This window comes from Oncorhynchus kisutch, linkage group LG1 (genome assembly GCF_002021735.2).
Source record: "Oncorhynchus kisutch isolate 150728-3 linkage group LG1, Okis_V2, whole genome shotgun sequence".
Lineage (NCBI taxonomy): Eukaryota > Metazoa > Chordata > Actinopteri > Salmoniformes > Salmonidae > Oncorhynchus > Oncorhynchus kisutch.
Genome location: NC_034174.2, coordinates 57,104,856 through 57,120,758, shown reverse-complemented (window position 1 = coordinate 57,120,758; position 15,903 = coordinate 57,104,856). Strand labels below are relative to the sequence as shown.

General features: G+C 42.2%; 1 protein-coding gene across 8 annotated transcripts in view; it reads left to right on the top strand.

Annotated features, from left to right (window-relative positions):
* Positions 1–13,685, top strand: part of chd6 (chromodomain helicase DNA binding protein 6) — a 101,392-nt gene extending 87,707 nt beyond the window's left edge. For 7 of the 8 annotated variants that reach the window (XM_031827430.1, XM_031827427.1, XM_031827417.1 and 4 more), the window contains exons 36-38: positions 2,696–2,839; positions 11,761–11,865; positions 12,067–13,685. In XM_031827430.1, coding sequence (XP_031683290.1) covers positions 2,696–2,839; positions 11,761–11,865; positions 12,067–13,161 — 1,344 coding nt within the window. In that variant the 3' untranslated portion in view covers positions 13,162–13,685. The remainder of the gene's footprint in view (positions 1–2,695; positions 2,840–11,760; positions 11,866–12,066) is intronic. The other variant, XM_031827440.1, reaches the window with a different exon arrangement.
* The last annotated feature ends 2,218 nt before the right edge of the window (positions 13,686–15,903 follow it).

The following is a 15,903-nucleotide window of genomic DNA, read 5'->3' as shown; positions in this document are numbered from 1 at the left end:
TTTTGTTCAGTATAGTTAAATTCGATCTTTAGAAAGAGGGGGCACTGTGATACAATCTTTTTTTTTTTTTTGCCAAACTTTTTACTTTTGCCTGGGTAACCTCTGGTACCAGAGCATTCCACGATGACATGGCTCTATATATAACTGAGCTATGCATTAAATCTGTTTTTGGTTTGGGTATCATTTTATTTATTTTTTACCTTCATTTAACTAGGCAAGTCAGTTAAGAACAAATTCTTATTTTCAATGACTGCCTAGGAACAGTTGGTTAACTGCCTTGTTCAGGGGCAGAACAACAGATTTTTACCTTGTCAGCTCAGGGATTTGATCTTGCAACCTTTGTTGGTGTGTTTGGTGGATTATGTATGTCTGTTTGAAGAGTTTGCAAGATTATACAAGTGGGAGGGCATTTAGAACACACATGTTTCTTATTCAAGACTAGAAGAGAAGAAGTCGATTTCCCCTCAACCATGAAAAGACTATCATGCATTTTGTTGATGTTAGTTCTGTGTGTGCAGTTCAGGGCAAGGAGTGCTGCTTTGTTTTGAGGCAACTGCAGCTATACCAGACCATATTACCGGACAGTTAATCAAAATGAGACCAGATCAAAGCCTCAACAACTAGTACAAAAGAACATATTTTTTATAACAACTTAACTCTCCCCATCTTCACAACGACTTTGTCAATATGACTTGAACATGATAACTGACCATCCAGTGTTGCTCCTAGGAGTTCATCTTCTTGTTCAATGGTCACACAATTAATGCACAACTTCAGTTGAGGTTTAGGTCTAAGAATGTTTTGAACCAAATACAATGCTTTTGATTTTATGCATTTAAGACCAATTTATTGTTAATTGCCCATTTTGACACTGACTGGAACTCCTTGCTAAGAGTCTCAGTGAGCTCACTGGCTGCAGGTGCTGATGTGTACAGTCGTGGCCAAAGGTTTTGAATGACACAAATATACATTTTCACAAAGTCTGCCCTCAGTTTGTATGATGGCAATTTGCATATACTCCAGAATGTTATGAAGAGCGATCAGATGAATTTCAATTAATTGCAAATCCCTCTTTGCCATGCAAAATGTACTGAATACCCCCCAAAAAAACATTTCCACTGCATTTCAGCCACAAAGGACCAGCTGACAGTGATTCTCTCGTTAACACAGGTGTGAGTGTTGACGAGGACAAGGCTGGAGATCACTCTGTCATGCTGAATGAGTTCAAATAACAGACTGGACGCTTCAAAAGGAGGGTGGTGCTTGAATCATTGTTCTTCCTCTGTCAACCATGGTTACCTGCAAGGAAACACGTGCCGTCATCATTGCTTTGCACAAAAAGGGCTTCACAGGCAAGGATATTGCTGCCAGTAAGATTGCACCTAAAACAACCATTTATCGGATCATCAAGAACTTCAACGAGAGCGGTTCAATTGTTGTGAAGAAGGCTTCAGGGCGCCCAAGAAAGTCCAGCAAGCGCCAGGACCGTCTCCTAAAGTTGATTCAGCTGCGGGATCGGGGCACCACCAGTACAGAGCTTGCTCAGGAATGGCAGCAGGCAGGTGTGAGTGCATCTGCACGCACAGTGAGGCGAAGACTTTGAGGATGGCCTGGTGTCAGGAAGAGCAGCAAAGAAGCCACTTCTCTCCAGGAAAAACATCAGGGACAGACTGATATTCTGTAAAAGGTACAGGGATTGGACTGCTGGGGACAGGGGTAAAGTAATTTTCTCTGATGGATCCCCTTTCCGATTGTTTGGGGCATCCGGAAAAAAGCTTGTCCGGAGAAGACAAGGTGAGCGCTACCATCAGTCCTGTGTCATGCCAACAGTAAAGCATCCTGAGACCATTCATGTGTGGGGTTGCTTCTCAGCCAAGGGAGTGGGCTCACTCACAATTTTGCCTTCGAACACAGCCATGAATAAAGAATGGTACCAACACATCCTCTGAGAACAACTTCTCCCAACCATCCAGGAACAGTTTGGTGACGAACAATACCTTTTCCAGCATGATGGAGCACCTTACTATAAGGCAAATGTGATAACTAAGTGGCTCGGGGAACAAAACATCGATATTTTGGGTCCATGGCCAGGAAACTCCACAGACCTTAATCCCATTGACAACTTGTGATCAATCCTCAAGAGGCGGGTGGACAAACAAAACCCCACAAATTCTGACAAACTCCAAGCATTGATTATGCAAGAATGGGCTGCCATCAGTCAGGATGTGGCCCAGAAGTTAATTGACAGCATGCCAGGGCAGATTGCAGAGGTCTTGAAAAAGAAGGGTCAACTTCCTGTAATTGTCAATAAAAGCCTTTGACACTTATGAAATGCTTGTAATTATACTTCAGTAGTCCGTAGTAACATCTGACATAAATATCTAGACACTGAAAGCAGCAAACTTTGTGGAAATTAATATTTGTCATTCTCAACTTTTGGCCACAACTGTAGTGTGCAATTGTCAGCATACATAGTAATTTTACCTTCTTGTAAGACAAATGGCAAATCATTTGTAAAAATAGAGAAAAGTAGCTGCACAAGGAAACTACCCTGAGGGATACTGCACTGTACATATGATGTTAGAGAAGCTTTCATTGACAAATACTCTTGAGTTCTATTGGATAAGTAACTCTCCAACCACGTGATGACAGGTGATGTTGTAGTGTGCTGACCTTGCCAAATCTGGGGTTTCAGTCTCCTGGCGCAGCGATGTTGCACAGCTTTGTGGAGCGGCCCAAACAGCGGAGACATCGCTGCAAAGACCCCACCAAGCTGGACGTCAACTCCCTAACAGGGGAGGAGAGGGTGCCCGTGGTCCACAGAAGCACTGGCCGCAGGGTAACCTTTTTGACACACAACCACACACCAACACTGATGCACGAGCACACTTAACATCACTGACATGAATCATGTTTCCATTCAACCATATGAGAGTAAAGTACCTGTCGGATAACAAAAACGTATGTTTTAGCGCAATGTTCCAATGTCTTTTTGGTCTCCTTTCTTTTGCTCCTGTGCTGTGTGCACTGTGCAACTTCCAACAAAATCGGTTGATTCCCCTTCTAACGATACCCTTTTTATGTCTCAACTCCCAGAACAGAGCAGACCCTAATACAAATGGGAGTATCAGTGAACATGACTGGAATATTAATGCTCAGTTTCTGTCGCGCGCAGCATTGCAGTACCACGCACTGCTAGCAGCATTTTAGCCACTTGATTTCAACATCTAAACTAAGTGAACAGGCCATGTTGTTCAAACAGTTGCAGACTGACAGGATTCATAACAGTTCCACTGTTCTACCTTTGTTAACAAGCAAATAGATCCAAGTTGGCTTTAAATTTAAAGATTAGCTGGCTACTCACTAGCATGTGGGCTTGTGCTTGAGAGATTGTTCATGTTCATTGTTCTGTGTTAATTTTCTATAATGCCTACTACCAGAAGTTGGTCATTATTAGTGGATGTGCATGGTTCTGAAAAAAAAAGATTTTTATAGACATACTTGAAAGCCGATCAGTCATTATTGCAGAAAAGTAGGTTAACCTCCTAGAGTCCGTCTGCTCCCCCGCGAAAATATAATTAGCATAATAAAAGTTAAAGCTAGAGTGATCTATTATTTTTTACATTGGAATCGTATCATTCCACCGCACCTGCCGATGTCGCACTTCTACATTTGCAGTGAAAGGTGACAGCTAGAGCGTCTATAGCGCCCAAACAGTTTGGGCTACGTAGTTAGTGCTAAGAAAAACTTTATGGAAGTATACAGTACCAGTCAAAAGTTTGGACACCTACTCATTCAAGAGTTTCTTTATTTTTACTATTTTCTACATTGTAGAATAATAGTGAAAGACATCAGACCTATAAGATAACACATGGAATCATGTAGTAACCAAAAAAGTGTTAAACAAATCTAAATATATTTATATTTTTGATTCTTCAAAGTAGCCACCCTTTGCCTTGATGACAGCTTTGCACAAATCAAGATGGTGCATTCGGAAAGTATTGAGACCCCTTGACATTTTCCACAATTTGTTACGTTGATTGGATTTAAAAAATCATTAAAAAAGGATTTAAAAATAATAATAAATACCCCATAATGACAAAGATAAAACAGGTTTTTAGACATTCATGCAGATTCATTAAAAATAATAAACGGATCACATTTACATAATTATTCAAACCATTTACTCACTACTTTGGTCCGTGGGGCGACGCACAATTGGCCTAGCGTCACCCGGGTTAGGGAGGGTTTGGCCGGTAGGGAAATCCTTGTCTCATCGCGTACCAGCGACTCCTGTGGCGGGCTGGGCGCAGTGCGCGCTAACCAAGGTTGCCAGGTGCACACAGTGTTTCCTCCGACCCATTGGTGCGGCTGGCTTCCGGGTTGGATGGCGCTGTGATAAGAAGCAGTGCGGCTTGGTTGGGTTGTGTATCGGAGGACGCATGACTTTCAACCTTCGTCTCTCCCGAGCCCGTACGGGAGTTGTAGCGATGAGACAAGATAGTAGCTACTAAACAATTGGATACCACGAAATTGGGGAGAAAAAAAGGGGTAAAAATAATAATAATAATTGTATTTGTCACATGCGCTGAATTACAGTGAAATGCTTACTTACAAGCCCTTAAACAACAATGCAGTTTTAATACAAAATAAGTGGTAAAATAATTATTAAAAAGCGAAAATAGAGGCATATAAAATATACATATACATACATATACATATATATATATATACATACATACATACAGCGTCAATGTGCAGGGGCACAGGTTAGTCGAGGTAATTGACGTAATATGTACATGTAGGTAGAGGTAAAGTGAATATGCGTAGATAATAAACAGTAGCAGCAGCGTAAAAATGGGGTGGGGGTCGGTTATAATGCAAATAGTCGGGCTAGCCATAATTTATCTGTTCTTGAGTCTTATGGCTTGGGGATAATAGCTGTTAAGAAGCCTTTTGGACCTAGACTTGGAGCTCCGGTACCGCTTGCCGTGCGGTAGCAGTGCCTTGCGGTTGGAGGCCGAGCAGTTGCCATACCAGGCGGTAATGCAACCATTCAGGATGCTCTTGATGGTGCAGCTGTAGAACTTTATGAGGGTCTGAGGACCCATGCCAAATATTTTCTGTCTCCTGAGGGGGAATAGGCTTTGTCGTACCCTCTTCACGACTGTCTTGGTGTGTTTTGGACCATGAAAGTTCGTTGGGGATATGGACACCAATGAACTTTAAGCGCTCAACCTGCTCCACTACAGCCCTATCGATGAGAATGGGGGCATGCTCGGCCACCCTTTTCCTGTTGTCCACGATCATCTCCTTTGTCTTGATCACAGTGAGGGAGAGGTTGTTATCCTTGTACCACACTGCCAGGTCTCTGACCTCCTCCCTATAAGCTGTCTCATCGTTGTCTGTGATCAGGCCTACCACTGTTGGGTCGTCTGCAAACTTAAGGATGGTGTTGGAGTCATGCTTGGCCATGCAGTCATGGGTGAACAGGGAGTACAGGCGGGGGACTGAGCACGCACCTCTGAGGGGCCCCCGTTTTGAGGATCAGCGTGGCAGATGTTGTTACCTACCCTTACCACCTGGGGGTGGCCTGTCAGGAAGTGTAGGATCCTGTTGCAGAGGGAGGTGTTTATTCCCAGGGTCCTTAGCTTAGTGACGAACTTTAAGGGCACTATGGTGTTAAACTCTGTGTTGTAGCTAATGAATAGTATTCTCACGTAGGTGTTGCTTTAGTCCAGGTGGGAAAAGGGCAGTGTGAAGTGCAATAGAGATTGCATCTGTTGGGGCTGTATGCAAATTGGAGTGAGTCTAGGGTTTCTAATGGTGTTGATGTGAGCCATTACCAGCCTTTCAAAGCACTTCATGAATACAGACGTGAGTGCTACGGGTTGGTAGTCATTTAGGCAGGTTACCTTGGTGTTCTTTGGCACAGGGACTATGGTGATCTGCTTGAAACATGTTGGTATTACAGACTCGGTCAGGGACAGGTTAAAAATGTCAGTGAAGCCACTTGCCAGCTGGTCAGCGCATGCTCGGAGTACACGTCCTGATAATTTGTCTGGCCCTGCAGCCTTGAAAGTTGACCTGTTTAAAGGTCTTACTCAGATCGGCTACGGAGAGCGTGATCACACAGTCGTCCGGAACAGCTGGTGCTCTCATGCATGCTTCAGTGTTGCTTGCCTCAACGCTGTGCTTTCCCTTGCAGTCCGTAATAAGTTTGTAATCCATGGCTTCTGGTTGAGCGGTGTACGTAGAGTCACTGTGGGGACGACGTCATCGATGCACTTATTGATGAAGCCAATGACTGATGTGGTGTACTCCTCAATGCCATTGGAAGAATTCCGAAACATATTCCAGTCTGTGCTAGTAAAACATTCCTGTAGCTTAGCATCTGTGTCATCTGACCACTTCTGTATTGCGCGAGTCACTGGTACTTCCTGCTTTAGTTTTTTCTTGTGAGCAGGAATCAGGAGGATAGAATTATGGTCAGATCTGCCAAATGGAGGGCGATGGAGGGCTTTGTACACATCTCTGTGTGGAGTAAAGGTGGGTTTCCCCCCCCTCTGGTTGCACATGTAACATGCTGGTAGAAATTAGGTAAAATTGTTTTGTTTCCCAGCATTAAAGTCCCCAGCCACTAGGAGCGCCACCTCTGGATGAGCATTTACTTGTTTTCTTATGGCCGTATATACAGCTCGTTGAGTGCTGTCTAGTGTCAGCATCGGTTTGTGGTGGTCAATAGACAGCTATGAAAAATATAGTTCAAAACTCTCTTGATAAATATTGTGGTCTACAGCTTATCATGAGATACTTTACCTCAGGCGAGCAAAACATAGAGACTTCGTTAATATTAGATTTCGTGCACCAACTGTTATTGTCAAATATACACAGAACGCCACCCCTTGTCTTACCGGAGGCAGCTACTCTATCTTGCCGATGCACGGAAAACCCAGCACGCATGTCGTCATTCAGCCACGAATCGGTGAAACATAAGATATTACCGTTTTGAATGTCCCGTTGTTAGGATAGTCTTGATTGGAGCTCATCCAGTTTATTATCCAATGATTGCACGTTGGCTAATAGGACTGACATTAGAGGCGGGTTACCCACTCTGATTCTTACAATGCACCCCGACCTACGACCCCTATATCTCTTGACTCTTCTTCATACAAATGACGGGGATTTGGGCCTTGTCCAGTGTCTGAAGTAAATCCTTTGCGTCCGACTCATTAAAGAACAAAAATCTTTGTCCAGTACGAGGTGAGTAATCGCTGTTCTGATTATCAGAAACAATTTTTGGTCATAAGTGACGGTGGCAGAAACATTATGTACAAAATAAGTTCTAAATAACATGAACAAATACACAATAGCACAATTGGTTAGGAGCCTGTAAAACAGCAGCCATTCTACTACTCTACAGACAATTTTTTTCGACCTCCATTGCTTGGTTTTTGCTCTGACATGTACTGTCAACTGTGGGACCTTATATGGACAGGTGTGTGCCTTTCCTAATCATGTCCAATCAATTGAATTTACCACAGGTGGACACCAATCAAGTTGTTTAAACATCTCAAGGATGATCAATGGAAACAGGATGCACCCGAGCTCAATTTCGAGTCTCATAGCAAAGGATCTGAATACTTCTGTTTTTTGTAATAATACATTTTCAGAAAATATATTTTTTTCGCTTTGTCATGTTGTATTTAAACCATTTTAGAATAAGGCTGTAATGTAACAAAATGTGGGAAAAGTCAAGGGGTCTGAGTACTTTCCCAATGCACTGTATATTGTGAATCGCCCATAAGTTTGAAAAAAATCAAGATATGATTTTCAAGCCATATCGCCCTACGACAGGCCTGATGGAAACAGAAAATTGTGGGTAAACTTTCCTAAATATCATCAAAACAAAATACCTTCCTCAGTGGTGGATAATGTTTTTGGTGTGTGAATTAGATAAATTGCCTTCATTGTACTCCTTGACATTCTACATTTTGTTGTGTTGCAGCCTGAATTCAAAATGTATTAAATATGCTTTTTTATTTTTATCTAACCGATCTACACACAGTACCCCATAATGACAAAGTAAACTTCTTGAAAGTGAAATACAGATATCTAATTTATGTATGTATTCATACCCAAGTCAATACTTTGTAGAATCACCTTTGGTAGCGATTACAAATGTAAGTCTCTAGGATCTTTCCACACCTGGATTGTGCAACATTTGCCCATTATTCTTTCAAAATTCTTTAAACTCTGTCAAATTAGTTGTTGATCATTGCTAGACAACCATTTTCTGGGATTGCCATAGATTTTCAAGTCCTGTCAAAACTGTAACTCAGCCATTCAGTAACATTCACTTGGTAAACAACTCCAGTGTAGATTGATCTTGTGTTTTAGATTATTGTCCTGCTGAAAGGTGAATTCATCTCTGTGTTTGATGAAAAGCAGACCGAATCAGGTTTTCTACTTGTATTTTGCCTTTGAATAGCTCCATTCCATTAATTTTTTTATCTTGAGAAACTCCCCAGTCCTTAACGATTACAGGCATAGTCATAACATGATGCAGCCACCAATATGCTTGAAATTGTGCAGAGTGGTACTCCGTAATGTGCTGTATTGGATTTTCCCCAAACATAACACTTTGTTTTCAGCACAAAGTTTATTGCTTTGACACATTTTTTGCAGTATTACTTTATTGCCTTGTTGCAAACAGGATGCATGTTATGGAATATTTTTATTCTTCCTTTTCACTGTCATTTAGGTTAGTATTGTGGCACAACTACAATGTTGTTCATCCATCCTCAGTTTTCTCCTACCACAGCCTTAAAGTCACCATTTGCCTCATAGTGAAATCCCTGAGTGGTTTCTTTCCTCTCCGGCAACTGAGTTAGGAAGAACACCTGTATCTTTGTGGTGACTGGGTGTATTGATACACCATCCAAAGCGTAATTAATAACTTTACCATGCTCAAAGGGATATTTAATGTCTGCTTTTCAAATGTTTTACCCATCTACCAATAGATGTCCTTTTTGCGATGCAATGGAAAACCTCCCTGCTCTTTTTGGTTGAATCTGTGTTTGAAATTCATTGCTTGACTGCGGGACCTTAAAGATAATTGTATGTGCAGGGTACATAGATGAGGATGTTTTTCAGAAATCATGTTAAACACTATTATTGCACACAGAATGAGTCCATGCAACTTATTATGTGACTTGTTAAGCAAATGTTTACTGCTGAACTTATTTAGGCTTGCCGTAACAAAGGGGTTGAATACTTAATGACTTAAGACATTTCAGCTTTTCTGTTTAATTTAACTGGCAAAAAAATGAAAAAAAAAAAAAAACATCCACTTTGACATTATGGGGTATTGTGTGTAGGCGAGTGACAACATAATCTCTAATCTCAATCTCTTTAATCTATTTTAAATTCAGGCTGTATCACAAAATGTGGGAGAAGGGTGAAAACTTCCTGAAGGCACTGTATGTGACAAATGGCAGTGGAAATACTTTTTTGCGCAAATGTTAATAGAATAACCATGTCACAGTAAACTTGCAGTCATGTGATGTTGCGTGTTCCTCCCACAATGACTTTTTACATATTTTATGTTAGAGCCTTATTCTAAAATGGATTAAATAAATCAAAATCATCATCAATCTATACACAATACCGCCTAATGACAAAGTGTAAAAAAGGTTTAGACATTTTTGCAAATGTATTACAATTTTTTTTATGATTTATTTACATAAGTATTCAGACCCTTTGCTATGAGACTCGATATTGAGCTCCGGTGCATCCTGTTTCCATGGATCTTCCTTGATGTTTCTACAACTTGATTTGAGTCCACCTGTGGTAAATTCAATTGATTGGACATGAAAGGCACACACCTGTCTATATAAGGTCCCACAGTGCATGTCAGAGCAAAAACCAAGCAATGAGGTCGAAGCAATTGTCCGTAGAGCTCCGAGACAGGATTGTGTCGAGGCACAGATCTGGGGAAAGGTACCAAAAAATGTCTGCAGCATTTATTTATTTTTTACCTTTATTTAACTAGGCAAGTCAGTTAAGAACAAATTCTTATTTTCAACAGTGGGTTCAGCTCGGGGGTTTGAACTTGCAACCTTCCGGTTACTAGTCCAACGCTCTAACCACTAGGCTACGCTGCCACCCCGATGTCCTGAGTTCATATTTCCCTCGATCCTGACTATGGTGACCAAGAACACAGTGGCCTCCATCATTCTTAAATGGAAGAAGTTTGGAACCACCAAGACTCTTCCTAGAGCTGGCCGCCCAGCCAAACCAAGCAATCGAGTTAGAAGGGCCTTGATCAAGGAGGTGACCAAGAATCCGATGGTTACTCTGACAGAGCTCCAGAGTTCCTCTGTGGAGGTGGGAGAACCTTCCAGAAGGGCAACCATCTCTGCAGCACTCCACCAATCAGGGCTTTATGGCAGAGTGGCCAGACGGAAGCCACTCCTCAGTAAAAGGCACATGACAGCCCGCTTAGAGTTTGCCAAAGGGCACCTAAAGGACTCTCAGACCATGAGAAACAAGATTCTATGGTCTGATACCCAGATTGAACATGTTTCATTGATGTTTCTCAGCGGCAGGGACTGGGAGACTAGTCAGGATCGAGGGAAATATGAACTCAGGACCTCAGACTGGGGCAAAGGTTCACCTTCCAATAGGATAACGACCCTAAGCACACAGCCAAGACAATGCAGGAGTGGCTTTGGGTCAAGTCTCTGAATGTCATTGTGTGGCCCAGTCAGAGCCTGGACTTGAACCCGTTCGAACATCTCTGAAGAGACCTAAAAATAGTTGTGCAACGATGCTCCCCATCCAACCTGACAGAGCTTGAGAGGATCTGCAGAGAATAATGGGAGAAACTCCCCAAATATAGGTGTGCCAAGCTTGTAGCATCATACCCAAGAAGACTCAAGGCTGTAATTGCTGCCAAAGGTGCTTCAACAAAGTACTGAGTAAAGGGTCTGACTACTAATGTAAATGTGATATTTCAGTTTTTTATTTGTTATAACATTTTGCAAATGTATTAAGACCTGTCTTTGCATTGTCATTATGGGGTATTGTGTGTCAATTGATGTGGGGGGGGAAACTATTTAGAATAAGGCTGTAACGTAACAAAATGTGGAAAAAGTCAAGGGGTCTGAATACTTTCCGCACTATTCAGTTTATTCAGTTTATTAGGCTGCAGAGGAAATAAGAACTTCCCAGGGTGGTGAAAGTGCACGCTGAGCTTGATGGTCTTTATTTGTATGATGGTGACGGTGTTTGGCTGCCAATTGACAAATACAAATTATCTTGCTCTTATCCATAATTTCATCACCCTCTGCATTGTATCCTGTCTGGAAATTGTTGGCTACACCATACCAGAGTTGGTACATTTGTTGTTTGTGGCAAAACCATCAACTGTTAAAAATAGGATGGAAACTCATAACTTGTTTTTAATTTGGTAAATGAGTTATTATACGATACGAAGTTATTTGATGGAAACTTCACAATATTCGCTTGAAAATTTAGCTACTTAACAGGTGAAAGACACTTCTCCCCACCCAACTGTACTACTTCACATTGATCAAATACACTCCTTTGATAAGACATAACTTTCAGGAATTTGCATGAAATGTAATGTTTGACTTGCTTTGACAAGATTACAACCTGAATTACACACATGCATCAGTTATATTTATGGTATGTGTGTGTACAACTGATTAAGGGCTGTATATTCCTGTTCTGTAGCTTGGGGGTGCTATGGCTCCAGCAATCAAGGAGCTCTCCCGATGGCTGGACGCGAATACTGAGTACTACGTGGCACCCGACTGGGCAGATGTTGTGAAACACTCTGTGAGTAGCATGGAATTTTCACTCTCTCTCATCCATACAAGTGTCTCATCAAATAGTTTCATTAGAATGCCATTTTTAATTTGGCATTTGTACATCTTGAGTAGCACAGACAGTTCTCAGAACCTACTTCCTTACAAAGAGTACAGATGTCCTTCAAAACACTTCCTGCATTTTCCTCAAGCTAATGCCTTGTGTTTCCAGGGCTTTCTTCCCGAGGGAAAGTACACGCGCATACTCACAGAGCCCGTGTGCCGCGACCAAGGGCCCCGCCGCCGGGGCCGTCGTCCTCGCAGCGAGATGCCCAAGCCCCTCCTCTCGGAGTCACCCATGGGCCCACTCTTCATGAACGGCAGCCTGATCGGCAGCATGGACTTGGTCAGCCTCCAGAACCTCCGCAATGTCCAGGGCATCCCACTCACGGGCCTGATGGGATTCCCCCATGGCTTCGCAGTGTCCGCTGGTGAAGATGCCAAGAACGGCCTGAGCATGCTTCCCATGATGCTACATGGCATACATGGCTCCCCCCACATGTTCAGTGTTCAGGGGCTGATGGGGCAGCCGCCCACAAGCTCCGCTCCCACCTCCTCAGCGGCTGCAGTTAGCACCACTACGGCTTCCTCCGCGGCCAGTAGCCCCTCACGAGGCCCCAGCCAGGCGTCTTCGAGCACACAGGCAGATGGCTCCGGCATGCAGTCTGACGGAGAGAGAAAGAGGGAGGACAAGCAGTCGACAGAGGAAAAGCAGCTAGGTGCGATAGGCAGCCACAGCATCGCAGCCATCACCACTGCGGCGGCCAGCAGCAGCAGTGGCGTCAGCAGTAGCAGTGGCAGCCACCTGGCCTTCAACCCTTTCCTTGTTCCAGGGTTGTCCCATGGACTGCTGTACCCTCACATGTTCCTCCCACACGGGGGCATCATGGCGCTGCCAGGCATGCCGCCCACAGAGTCCTCCGGCAGCCCTAAGAGGAAGAAGAAAAGAACAAGGGAGGAAGGGGTGGTGGAGGAGGCAAGCAGCCACAGCCACTTACAGACAGACAGTGGGCCTCCGAAAACACCCAGCGATGGTCAGACTGGGGAGAGCACGGTTGACCAGGCCGGGCCGGAGGCTAGGGAGCATCAGATGGAGGACAACGTTGAGGAGATAACGGGACACGACTCCCATGCTTCTCCAGAAGTCAAACCAGAGAAGAGCATTGAAGAGGAGAGAGAGACAAAGGAGAATAGAGTGATGGAGGAGGAAAAACTGCCTGGAGATGAGGAGGAGAGAGAGCCAAGGGGGGCACAGGATTCACAATAGACATCTCCCTCTTTCTTACCGTGCAAAAGTGTAAAGTTTGTGGTGTGTAAGTTAATGTTCCTGTAAAGACTTTTATTATCCACTTAATGTTTATAGAGCTCCTGCCCTGTAGCAAACTTGTGATTATGTTATACTGTATATACCCACACATGCTCCATTCAAGAACTTCATGAAAGTGATGGACACTCCTGCATGCAAACACACACTTGCAAGCAACTGAAGGGAGGAACTGCTAATCAGTATTACATGGTTGTCACAGATCAAGCAGCCTTGACGGTCTGCTGCATCATGATCGTGGCACTTTAAAGCTGCAATATGTAACTTTTTGGGCAACCTGACCAAATTCACATAGAAATGTGAGATATAGATCTGTCATTGTCATTGAAAGCAAGTCTAAGAAGCGGTAGATCTGTTCTGTGCGCTACTTCTATGCTCCCCGTTCTTAAGTATTGTTTTTGCGTCATTTTGTTTTGTACACCAGCTTCAAACAGCTGAAAATAAAACATTTTTGGTTATTCAAAGTACACTATCGTTCAAAAGTTTGGGGTCACTTAGAAATGTCCTTGTTTTTGAAATAAAAGTGCAGTATTGACATTGTTAATGTTGTAAATTACTATTGTAGCTGGAAACGGCTGATTTAAAAATATATATATATAAAAAATGTTTTAAAAAATGGAATATCTAGATAGGCGTACAGAGGCCCATTATCAGCAACCATCACTCCTGTGTTCCAATGGCACGTTGTGTTAGCTAATCCAAGTTTATTCTTTTAAAAGGCTAATTGATCATTAGAAAACCCTTTTGCAATTATGTTAGCACAGCTGAAAACTGTTGTGCTGATTTAAATAAGTAATAAAACTGGCCTTTAGACTAGAGTATCTGGAGCATCAGCAGATAATGGGCCTCTGTACACCTATGTAGATATTCCATAAAAAGAAGCCGTTTCCAGCTACAAAAGTCATTTACAACATTAACAATGTCTACACTGTATTTCTGATCAATTTGATGTTATTTTAATGGTAAAAAAAGTAGCTTTTCCAAGTGACCCCAAACTTTTGAACGGTAGTGTATATTTCACAGCGGTTTAGATTAATCAATGATTCTGTACACAATACATTGCTTGTTTTGTCACGTAAATGGAAATTAGACAAAATATTTGAATTTTAGCAAACCGAAAATGGTGGAGCAATTTCTGCATATTGCACCATTTTAAGACACTGGTTGCTAGGTGAATCTGGGGGCCTATTTGACTGAGGAGGATGTGTAAATATTTTTTCCAACCAAAATATGCTGACAGCACTCTTGGGTTCAAAGGCAGCTACAGTATAGGGCTCGGTTGTGTTCATTAAAAGGCACGCAATGGGAAAACATTGTAAAACATTTTGCAGTGGAAAATTAAAATGAGCATTTCTTATCGGACAAGTCCAGGTATTCCCTCCCTGTATGTCCGTTTTTTTAAATCAATTTTGTTGCCTAATGAACAACCCAGAATGATGTAGCTGCCCAGAGACTACTGACCCCTCAGTTTCCTTGGTGTTAACAGGATTATATGAATATCCCGCTAAAGTTGTTTCACATCCTAAAGCCTGAAACTAATGGCAATATGAATTGAAGGTCCTTCAAAATGTGTTTAATATAATAATTCATGAATAATTATATCATTTTAAAAGCAATGCGTGCAAGGTCACTTGCAGCCCCAAGGTAGCAAGCAGCACAACTGCTGCAAGTAAGTTATTAATAGGACAGCTTTTGTCCATCCCTATTTGTGTTATTGTTGCTGCTTTGTAAAAAAAAAAGAAGACAAATTTAGAGAAAACAATGTTACTATACCCGATCGAGAGAACACATTGAGTACAACAAAAACATATATATATGTGTGTATGTTGTCAGTATAAATATATTAAACGGAAGGCAAAGAACAATCCTGAGGTTTGATAATGTTTTTTTTAAATGTTATTTTCACACAATAGCCACTTTGAAGGAGGACCTATTTCCAGTCTCACTGGGACTACTAGTCATGTTATTAGGTGGGCAATAGCTTGGGACTTGGTCAGCTGTGCCAGTGTGCGGGAGCAGTGAAGAGGTGCCATAGACAAATCTGTCACAGAGGGCTCTGTTAAGAGCCAGTGCCTCACCGTTGAGGGACAAGCACACAGAGGGTACCTTAGGGGAGAGGGGGGTATGCAAAATTAATCTGTCCATTGCCATCTGTCTGTGTTCGGGAAAAGTTTGTCATTTGATCAGATAGATACTGTGTGCAAAGCAGTCGCAGAGTGCCTCGTTGTTTTAAAGGGTTCGTTGTCTCCTTTTCTTTCCTCAGATGCATTTTAAACTCCTGTAGACTAGCTCATATTAATATTTTTTTTTTAATGTAAATCTATTTAGCTGTATATTGCTGTTACTTTTTGTTTACAAGCACACATTTTTAGTTTACGACATATTGGGGCAAATAGCTACTAGCTTCAGTACCAGTGTTTTCTTGTATTTCACAAAAATTGGTTCTGTGAAAGTTCCCAGAACATTCGTTAGGTTGCAGCAAATGTTCTCATAAGACAAAAACTGTACAGTTATGCTGAGGATTATACAATGTTTGTATAAAAGATTCGCCTGATGTTGCAAGAACGTTCCTAGAACGTTGAGTTCTCATCATTCCCAGAACGTTGAGTTCTCATTCATGTTATCATCCTAATGATGTTATCATCCTAATAATATATAAAACCCTAACTAGAACTTAATGGGAAT